Source organism: Kogia breviceps, chromosome 20 (assembly GCF_026419965.1).
Source record: "Kogia breviceps isolate mKogBre1 chromosome 20, mKogBre1 haplotype 1, whole genome shotgun sequence".
Lineage (NCBI taxonomy): Eukaryota > Metazoa > Chordata > Mammalia > Artiodactyla > Physeteridae > Kogia > Kogia breviceps.
Genome location: NC_081329.1, coordinates 31843937 through 31855329, shown reverse-complemented (window position 1 = coordinate 31855329; position 11393 = coordinate 31843937). Strand labels below are relative to the sequence as shown.

The 11393-nt window shown below is 46.1% G+C and overlaps 1 protein-coding gene across 11 annotated transcripts in view; it reads right to left on the bottom strand.

Moving 5' to 3' along the window:
- Window positions 1-3375: 3375 nt before the first annotated feature.
- PSD3 (pleckstrin and Sec7 domain containing 3) overlaps window positions 3376-11393 on the bottom strand; it is a 647135-nt gene continuing 639117 nt past the window's right edge. For all 11 annotated transcript variants that reach the window (XM_067022673.1, XM_059049100.2, XM_067022674.1 and 8 more), the window contains one exon: window positions 3376-8702. In XM_067022673.1, coding sequence (XP_066878774.1) covers window positions 8484-8702 — 219 coding nt within the window. In that variant the 3' untranslated portion in view covers window positions 3376-8483. The remainder of the gene's footprint in view (window positions 8703-11393) is intronic.

Here is an 11393-nt window from a genome sequence, read left to right as displayed (position 1 = left end):
TGGTCTCCAATATCTCCAATATGCAGAAGTTAAGTGATTGGGGTGGAATTATATTTTTCTCATTTCCCAAGTTAACATGTTATTTTGGGCATCAAGTTAGGTTAAGAGAACACACATGCACACACGAGGCTCCACAGAGCAGGCGTGAGCATTGCACGTTAGGGCGACAATCACCCCTCCGTCCCTCGGCCTTGGTGGGAGGGCTGGAGTGGGCTGCGTGTAGGTTCTTGAAATTCCTTCAGAAAGCTTCATCCTTCCCCCGCTCAGAGCCCCCGATGGAGGCAGCAGCAGGCTTCGCGCGCGCACACGTTCACAGAGCCCCGCGGAGGGAGGCAGGGCTGACAATGTGACTTTCTCACCTCCCCCAGCCAACTCTCACTGTGGGGCTCATGGTTGGCTTTTTATGCGAGGGGGCGTACGTACTGTGTTGTGTTAGTTGTTAATTAATTGGGGTTCAAGCTAGCTGCTTAATAAATAGGCAAATAAGAACATTCCCCCCAAATGACTGAAATTTGTTCGATTTATTTCTTTCTAAAGTTTGTACATTTACATAATATCATATACATATTTTAAATCCTTCACTATTTTGCATGATTTCTATTACATAAAAACCATTTAAATGCAATAAATTTTGTTGTTGTAAAACAACAAATTATCCCCAACTTATAAAAACACAGGAACAGTTATATTCATGAGCATTTACACAGGAGAGAAATGTACTCTATACATCACAGCTTCTATACACATCGGGTGACTCACTGGTCTGCACGGTTAGCTTTCCTTCAACAACGGTGAGATAGGGTAATATTTATATACAACCATTTTAATAAAAAATAAAGCGATCGTAAAATGTAAACTTAATTTTCAAAATATTCTTTAAACACTTTAACAATATCCACATAAATTACTGTTCCATTCAAAAGACGACCACCATAAATACCGTGATTCTCTGGGAGACAGCACTTCTCGAATCTGGTGGGCGAGGAGGAACAGGTTTCCTAAGGAGTCGGTGCCGCGGGCGCGCCCAAGTCTGGCCACGGGAAAGGAGTAGGCGGCTATTTTATCACCAATTACCTTCAGGATTTCACGGACATATGGCACCGGGACTACAATGAAACTGAAGTGACTGGTGGAGAAAGCTCTAAAGGTAAGGGGCTAACCCACTCTGCCAATTAGTTTGAACCCCAGTAAACATAACCCAGTTAATAGGTTGGAAAAGTTCAAAGCTTGGTTTATATTAAAGGATACAAACCTCTGCCCTCTGCCTGCCCTACAGTAATCAAGGCTGCGGTTCCAGCTCTCCACTGCGCCAACTTCTGCTCTAGAAACAGGCTCCGAAGCCGGTGGGCGTGGTGGGGGGGGGGGGGAGAAGGAATGCAGGGAGGTCCTGAGGCCTCTGCCCAGCAGGGCTCATGGGGCCTGGGGAGAACCGCGCAGCCGCGGGCTGTGTCCCTTGATCCTTCCGCGGAAGCGAAACCTTATCCATTTCCAGAAATCCAGGTGCAAAGGCAAAGAGATCATCCATCCCCGGTTACAGTTCAACCTGCCATCTTGTTTCTTGCAAAGGCAAAATATACGGTCTTGGCTTCAGTCAGAGAATTGTTTAATACCTTTGTCAAGCGTCACTGCAGTGACTCGGTCACCCTCAGCAGGGTCAGCCCATGAGGACAGCTGGACCCCTGCAGCCAGGGAAGGCGCACATGGACCAACCCTGGGCTCCTACGAGGCCAGGAGGAGGGAGGCTGGGAGGAGCCCCTCCTTGCAGAGAGGTGCCTGCCGGCCTCTGAGGGGGGGTCCCAGCAGGAGCCCAGGCCCACAGTGGGTCCTGAACTGAGCTTGTGCCTGGGGCTCCCCGGGGGCCGCTCGGGGAAACGGTAAGGGAAACTCCAAAATTCTCCCTAGTAACCAGCATTTTCAGGAATTGACAATAAGGTGCTTATTTTTATAGCACTATTCGTGAAAGCTGAGCCTCCACCCTGCGAAGGGAAACCCATCGTGGCCAGGCTCCTCCCCTTTCCAGCCCCACCAGCAGCTCAGAGGGGAGCCCGGCGGGGAGCGGGCTGTGCCCCCCTCCCCCACCCCGTACTCCCTTCTCCAAGGAACCAGCTAGAGAGCGGGCAGCAGCGCCACTGGGGACGATGGCCGCGTCAGCCACTGCGGGACGCCGGGGAGCGAAGGTCCACCAGGCAGGAGATGAGCGTCCCCGGCACCTCCCCGCACAGCATCTCAAGGTCAGATGTGGGGCTCCAACTCCCGCCCGCCCAGGAGGGGCCTGCGGGCCGCTGTCACCTCGGTCCACACCTCTTGCAACACTCGGGCGCTCTGGGTCTCAAGTTTATGTCACTTAGGACACTCGCTGTGTACACGTGTGCAAGTGCATGTACACACTGCCGGGCTCCACGTGCGCCAGATCGCTCAGCGCGGAGGACAGGCCACAGCACGTGTCCCCTCAGCGGAAGGCAAGCGGCTCACACGCTCCCCACATCCCCACTTTGACTCCTGTTCCTACAGCTTAAGAAAGGGTCCTAATGGCATTAAAAATCAAGGAGCATGCATCCTCTCGCAGAGGAGACGTTATTATCCATGCCAAATGGTTACTTGGCTTTATATTAAAAGTCCAAACATTGCAAATGATTAAGCCCCAAAGTGAAACTTTTAAAGTTTGCTACTCCTTTTGTATATGATTTCTTCGTCAAATGGACGCTTTTGCAAATCCCTATAGTTCTTAGAAGGAAGCACACTCTTGTGGAACAGAGACCCTGCTGTGCCGCCGCAGAGCCAACTGACGGCGCGGTCAAAAACAGATTAGGAAATTGGATACACTGGCAAAAACGGTTTGAGACTGCAGAGTGAATTAAAACAACGCAAGGGTAACCACCACCGCTCCTGCAGCCTGGAGCCGGAGCTGAGCCTCCCAGCCCAGGACTCCCACCCTCTGAACCAGACGAGTACACTGCACTCAACCACTCACTCACACACACTCAGTTTTGCTTTAAATATACTAACATGCTGGCTAATAAAGTTTTAATCTCTAGTTATCTAATACTTATATACTGTAAGATAGGCAGTAAGCTCAGACAACTAAGGCCAGTGGCTCTTCTTTGGGGAGAGGCCGGAAAAGAGACCTAAGTATAAAAATACTAAAGTTTTAACCTGGTCCACAGCCTGTCCTAACATTCTTTTACCTGTGTCTAGATGCTAATTTGTGCAACCGCAAGCCTGGAGGGCAGTCCCAGATCTCCGGAACCCCTGATCTACTGCAGCGCTGGCGATAAGTTCTTTAAGGGGAAGAGGAGGAGGACGCAGTGCTAGGAGGGTGGTTTGAGCTGCTGTAAAACAGACACAGGTACATAAATGATACGCTGGACACTTAGCTAATTCTTCTGAAAGCTCTATTTTTCTGGACTAATTACAACAATAAAGAACGTGTGCTTTAAAGCATCACATTTTGTAAGAAGCCCCGAATTGTCAGTTTGACTTCATGTTTAAGTGCTCTTAATACTGAAGTTGCTAAGACTGCACAGGCTGCCTGTGTTTTGTTTTTTTTTCCCTTTCTTTCTGTGTATTTCAAATTATAATGAGCTACAGCCCCACCCCGGGTATTGTACACAGTACACTGAAATAGTTTAACAAAGGTAGTTCAGAGCCATTTTTGCTCTGGTGATTCAAAGCTCACAGACGAAAGTTTCTAGCATAAAATCTTATCATTAAAAATATTAATGAAAATATCATTTGAATTTAAGTTTAATAAAGCAGTACCACTGTATAGACTCTCAAAATCTGCATTATATATTCAGTCCTATGAGGTTTTTACTTGCTTTTCATATCACACTGGTTAAGGACAAAAATAAACTTGATGTACATATACCGTATACTGATGTACAATCTACACGTTGATACATACAGATACACACAACTATAAATACCCACAACTACGACATTGGCAGGTGACAGAAGGCATACTCTTTGATGCCTGACATACTATCAATATTCTCCAAAAGCCTGCAACACTACAGATACACACGTAAATTACAAAGGATGAGCCAAAGAGACCTAAGGAAACCTACTGTATATACAACTACTTAACTTGCGATATTTTCTTGCCGTTGCAGTCAAGTCCACAGACTGTCATGCAGATTCACATCTTTACTGGCACTCTCTCTCTTGAAGACATTCTCTCTGCAGGCACTGGCTACTCACTGTCCTAAGCAGAGGCTTCCCGCTAGAGCTTTGGGTACTCTGGGCACAAAAGGAAAATGGCAATGGCTTTGGACCTTGGTCCTCCTTTTGAGAGTGAGGCGCTGAAGAGAGAGCAGAAGCAGTGACAAAGTACCTTTCATCACTGTTGGGTTATTCTGTGTGAGCTACTGGTCTCTGAAGTCCTCTGGGTGACTTGGTGCTACAAGATGTCCAAGGGCAATGGAGACACCTGTTGCCCCGGGGAAGGCTGTTGCCCCGGGAGAAGAGACAGCCAGAAGGCTTTGGAACCAGGAAGGCCCAGAGGCTCATCTCCTTACAAAAGCTGATCTTCTGTGAGAGTAACTCAGATGCTCCGTGAGAAAAGCAGGTGCTAGTTAAGCCCAAGTCACACTAGTCATTAACCGGGCTCTACTGTGCACAAGTCCTGGGTGCCACTTTGATTCCTGTTTAACAGCGCTAATCTTACAATTGCAAAAATTCTGACAATTGAAAAGTGAAGGGATCAGGAGGTTGTCCATTGTTGCAGATAAGGAAGGTGGCTCCCCACCTGCTGAACCCTTGGCCCGGTCCACAACAGCTACACTACAGAGCTTTGGACCAGAAGGCTGAGAACGCCCTGTGAACTTGGCCTTAAAAAAGCTTAACGGCTGACTACAAGGAAAAATGCCAAAGAATCAAATTCCAGTGACCACTAACTAAACCCAAGAAAGTGTTCAAAGTAAGACAATGGAGAAACTTCTTTAAGGTCAATTTTCTTCCAGTGGTCTATGATTCGGGATAAAGGCAGAGAAGAGGTGCCGCTCGAGGCCAAAGCAAGCCCTGCCCTACCTAAGAATGTGTCCGTGTCGTCCCCCCCCCCCCCCAGCTCTTTCTGTGCTGGAAGGACAAAAGGCCAGGGCTGGCAGGAGGCTCCTTCCCTGCTGGGTATGTAAACCCCTCTCCAGCCTCAGGGGTTCTGTGCTTTGACCACAAGGTGAAACAGGAACACAAGAGACCAACCCTAGATTGGCCTTGGAGAGCCAGCCAATTTTTCTCTCCCAGAATTAACTCCCTCACATCGCTTCTGACCAGGAAACACTCATCTTTGGAATAAGGATCACAGCCGGAGAAGCAAAGATGGTCCTGCACAGGTGCTCTCCATCGTCTTCAGGCAAGAGCAACAGAAAAGGTTCACATGGTCCAGGACTGCAGTGCCCCAGACGACTCTCCACACGAGGTAATTAAAATGTGCAGAAGTGTTGCTTGGTTTAATCAGGCATTACTAAGAGTCAGCAAAGGATGTCTGTAAAAAGCATACTTCAAATAATGTCTATGGCTGGCAATAAAATAAGGACTCTTGCATGCTAGTAATTAGGTTTCGATTGCTAACAAGGAACTCCTGACCCCTCCCTGTAAATGTCAACATGTGAGGTGGGGGAACACCCCCTGAGACACTTCGGTTCCGCACACGGCTTCTTCTATGGGCAATTCGGCAACAAGACCATCACCAAGGTGTTTTGATGACTCTCAAGATTTTCTATACTAAAAATTAATATTAGGTGTATTTCTGCGAAGAGGAATAATGACTTATTAGATGGAAAGAGGTCGCAAGGCTCCCGGTACTGAGGGATGGGGGAGGGATAGGGGGCAGTACCTTCAGAAGGGAAGGAGGGGGCTGCCCTGTACCGTGAACTGGGTGGCAGGCGTGGAGGAACTGTGAAGTGGGGGGGAAGGTCTTCAGTCATGTCTCCTGACTAGACACCACGGGAAAGAAAGGATCACAAAGGAGACCCTGGTTGGCTATGGGCAAGGCTCTCAGGATCCTGTCACAGGAGGGGCCTTGTCTCCTACAGGATAAGCTCTTGGCCTGCAAGGGGCACTGGCGCCGGACAGTCCAGAGGCCTCAGGGGGCGGCGTTCCCAGCCCATCCCCTAACAACGATCGTGGCTCACAAAATAACCTCTGCAGTTGTTTTCCAAGATAAACTATGGGAACACAGTATATACCACAGCTTTAAAAGTGCCCTTCTCATCTGTCTCTCTGTAGCATATCCAGAAGTTCTTGGAGGTAACATTAGCGAATCACACAGTGAGCACAGCACCGTCGTGCTGCTGATGCTGACTGGGCGTTTCAGAGCTGCTCGAGTGTCTAAACACTGCAGCAAGGTACCATTCCATGTCTGGCATAGACTCTAAGTGACACACACGGAGACATTCGACATACACAGACACACACATACTGGGAGCATACACCTTCAAGCCAGTCAGGGATGTTGATTTTTCTTTAGTTATTGAAGCTCAGAGATGATACGGTCTAGGTACCTCTCTCCTCCCCTCTGCGTAGGATAAAGATCTAGGCAGAAAGCACACACACTGATGATTCGGATTCTAGGAAGAAAGACTACTCCCCTGGTAGAAACCTTGGATTCAGTCAGAAGCTACAAAGAAAGAATCAGGTACATGGGCCATGTTGGTAACTACCCTGTTTGTTTCTAGGTCTTGAAACAAATTTAGTCACTGCCTTTACCTAATAAACAAGATAGAGGGTTAGAGGGAGTTTTTCAAATGTGTGGCAAATACACCACAAAGCAAGCAGCTACAACCTTAGGGAGGGGTTTCTCTTTTCTGGGCACCAGCAAATATGGGCATTTCTACAGCTGAAGGAAGTGCATGTTAATAAATAGTCCTGTATAAATGCCGGTGCATCAGAACAAAATACTACTAGAAAGTACCATGGTTCAGGAGCAGGTTTTCTCTAATTCCCCAGAGCCACACTACCCACACAGAGTCCCTGAGCCTCTGGTCACACAGCACCTTAACTAGTAAACCGAGTAGAAAAGAGCAAATCTCTGTGGGAGAGAAAAGAACATTCGAAGTGATTCCATTCGCTCTGAACTTGTGGAGATTCTAGGTTTAAGGATCACAAAGTTTTCAGGTTCCAAAATCAGAAAGTTCTAACTCACAATGGGCTCAATTTTCACTCCTTTCTCTTCCTCAGTAAGAGAATGTTCTGTTTATCACCCTGAATTTCAAAGGGACTGTCCCTGGAATAAGCTTATGACTGCTCTGAGCAGATACAAAGAAATGATTCAGAATCAAGGATTTATTTTAGGGGACAGTTCAGTGCAGCGGGGTGAAGCAGCTTCACAGAGACAGAGACAAGAACAGACTAAGGGACTCTGTGTTTGTCACCAGGAGATTCCTCCGTTTTCCAGCCATAATTCCTTCAGATTTTATTCCTTTCAGATTTATTGTAAAGAATCAACATTCTATGGCCAAACAACTGTAGGGAAAAACAACTTTCTCCTTCCTTATTTTGCTTTATTAAGGAAAGAATGAAAGGGGCTCCATTTTGATATTATTTTGTTAGGAAGACCCCAAATTCTTACAACCAGGAGACAACACCATGCCTATATATATATAAAAGAACCTAATTCCCGGATGGCAGGGTATCCACCACAGATGGCTCTGGATTCCTTGTCTAGACCCTGTGCGAGTGAGGTAACAATTTCTTGCAGATCAAACACACAGCTCGCAGCCCCCAAGAGTCCGTTGTTGCCCCTGTCCTTTAGAAAACAAAATGAACTTGGGGCCACCTTGCCTCAGCCTTCAAAAGACACCACTTCCTCCTTCCTTGCTTGGCTGAAATGGAATCTACACTTCAAGCGAGCTAATGTGCTTCTTAAATTCCCCAGTCCTGAGGTCCTTGCCCCCCTCTACCCCCACCAGCAGGGCCGGACTCAACACTAAGCGCTCAGATGCGTGAGGCCTCACAGGGCAGTGGCACCTCCCGTGACTGTGACTCTTAACTGAACTTCTGCGAGCGCGAGCGCTGGATTCCACCTCTGTGACTGGGCACGATTTCACATGAAAAGGCTTCTATTAACTCTGGCTAGAATTTTCTAAACTACAAAGTTTGTCCAGTTAAGTGTTTCACAATGGATTAAATCTTTAACCTTGAAAAGAAGTGTAACAGCTGATGTGAGAACACACAAAACAACTGAGCAGAGTGCAAATGAGAGAACCCGGAGGGAGAAGCGATACAGAATCGTTCTGAAATCATGATCCCCTCCCCTCACAAAAGGTGCATTAGTTACCAGGTAGCAGAAATCATCAAAGCAAAGAAATCAAGAGCAAAGAGACAATCTGTACAGAAACTAACAAAAAAATACAATAGGAAAGGTTACTAATGCACCATTTAGTCACAGACTTTTTTTTTTTTAAATATATTCACGGATTCACCAGAAAGATCTTGAAAAACTCTATTTTGCTCCACGACCAGCACTTCCTGGCCGCTGATGGATTCTAAGTGACTTTTTGCTTAATGCTTGGAGTTTCAGGTCGGTGGTCTTTCCTCTCCGACACGTTTCTCTTGACCTTGGCGGTGACCGGAGATGCATCTGGGTTCAGCGAAGGGCTGGAGTGCGACTTCTTCAGGCCCGCGGCGCCCCCTCCACCGCTGCTACTCAGCAGCTCCAGGCCCCCCTCTTTCAGAAGGCGGACATACATCTCATAGCGGGTTTTCTGCAGGGAGTCAGAGAAGAGGGGTCAGTACACTGTCACAGGCACACGGCGCCAGGAGCCAGCGAGCGCGCTTCCCGAAGGACAGGGCCGGCAGCTCAGGAGGCTGACTGATGGTTTCATTGATTCGGTAAGACATAAAGCTAGAATGTGAGTTCTCCTTTGTTCTGCATTCTGCAGGAATGGCTATGAGACGGGGGAAGCCTGCTTCCTGAACACTCAGCACAAGAAAGTGTGAGTTGGAAGAGCTGCGGCCTCTGGTTTTGGGGACCAGATGGCTCTCAGGCTCAGGCCTGCAGCCACCGGGGCCGCCCCACAAGGCCGTGGCCAAGGCCTCCCCTGAACCCGGCTGGGGTGCGGTTCTTTACTCCCAACTTGAGGAAGCAGTTGGTGGTGAACCTATGCTCCTGTCCCCTACAGGACCACTAACACTCCCTAGAAGCTGCTCTGGGTTTCCTGCTATGGCTTTTCTGCTAGGATTACCAACTTCTCAGAGTACTATGGTTTCTTGCAAAACTTCAAATTATTCCCTGATGCTGTTTTTCATTCTACACAATTTTTTTCATCAACTGTTCACTGAGTGCCTACTATGTTTTAAATGGCTCCTTGATTTTCTTGTCTCTGGTTATCTTTTTCTAAAAATAATTGAGAAGAACACTGCAGAGATGTTTTTTCTCTGACCTTTACTGGTGCTGCTTTTCTTAAGTTTGTATCTGAGTCACTATATACAGCTATTGTGTACATAGTGCAAATTACAGAAGGGTCTCAGATTCTCGATTTGATAGATTCTAGTCAAAATAAGTCTCTCATCATACTGCTTCAACACATGAAGGATCTGTAGAAGGCCTAAAGTATTTTCTTTCTAAGCAAAAGAACAGCTCAGTTGTAAATTGTCCCAACAAAGGCAGCAAAGTCTTTTATAACTCTAAGTCTTTTAGGGATTTTTCTGGTCAAATTGAGATTTTGTATATGTTTTAAGTTAATAATTATGAAGCTGAAGCTACTTGAGGCTACTCTTTCAAGTTGTTTTGTTCAAAAGTAGGGAAAAGCTGCTAGTCATTAAGCTTGCTCTGGGTTTGGTCAGTAGCCATGTTGAGGTGCCAAGCTTTGGTTGACGATGATTACATTGAGGGCATTAACACAAGAATCATATACAATTGGTATGTTATTATCCCTGTTTTACAGTAAAGGAAATAGACGCAGAGATAAGTCCAAGATAGTAAAGAAGTGAAGCTGGGATTTGGACTCTAGAACCCATACTCTTAAGCTGCACTTCCTTCCTGGGTATGAAAATATATGCAGGAATGTGTATTTTAGGATGACAATTCTGAGAGACTCTGCAGGTTTGGCCAATCAAAAGCCATTTTCAAGCCCCCTCTTCTCCTATGTCCCTCCCACTGCTGATAAAACCAAGTACTTACTTTCCCAGACACTCGTGCAGCTAAGATGGGCTGTGTGATATTTTGGCCACTGAGATCTAAGGAGAACTCTCCTGGGGGACTTCTGCGAAAGCGATTTTGCTTTCTGATGAAAGGGGAAGGCTTGAGAGGAGAAGCCACTGGTGCCAGCCCCTCACTCTTATTCCTCCCTTGACATGGACGTGATGCCTAAGGCTGTAACCCTGTGACATGAGGCAGCAGGCGTGAAGGCAAAAGGACAGCATGCTAGGCCTGAGGGGAAATGGAAAGACAGAAAGAGCCCGGGGTTCTTGATGACACAATGAGCTGGATCCAACTCTCCAAGTCCTTACTACCTCTGACTGTCTTGTTAAGTATGAATAATAAATACCCTTTGGGGCCAAGCCACTGTTAATCAGGTAATGGTTTTTTCTGCCACATTTTTTTCCTTCTAGTTTCTTTTGAGATATAATTGACACACAGCACCGTATAAGTTTAAGGTATACAGCATAGTGATTTGCTTTATATACATCATGAAAGAATGATCACAAAAAGTTTAGGGAACATCCATCGTTTCATACAGATATAAAACTAAAGAAATCGAAAAATTGTTTTTCCTTGTGATGAGAACTCAGGATTTACTTTCCTAATGACTCTCATACATAACATACAGCAGTGCTAATTATATTTCTCATGTGTTTCATGACACCCCTAGTACTTATTTATGTTATAACTGGCTGTTTGTACCTTTTGACTGCCTTCATCCAATTTCCCCCTCCCATCTGGCAGCCAGAAATCTATTCTCTTTTTCTATGAGTCTGTTTACTCATTTGTTTCTTTTTGATGTATAACTGACCTACAACACTATGTTAGTTCCTATTACACAACATAGTGATTCAACATTTCTATACATTCCAAAATGATCACCATGATAAGTCTCGTTACCAATTGTCACCACTCAAGATATCACATAGTTACTGGCTATACTCCCCATACCCTTGACTCATTTATTTTGCAACTGGAAGTGTGTGTCTCTTCATCTCCCTCACCTATTTCTCTCCTCACCGTACACCTCTCCCCTCTGGCAACCACCTGTTTGTTCTCTGTTATCTACGACTCTGTTTCGGTTGTTATGTTTGTTCATCTGTTTTGTTTTTCATAGATTACATGTATAAGTGAAATCATATTGTATTTGTCTTTCTCTGACTTATTTCACAAAGCATAACACCCTCTAGGTCCACTGATGTTGTCACAAATGGTAAGATTTCATTCTTTTTTATGACTGAGTGGTATTCAA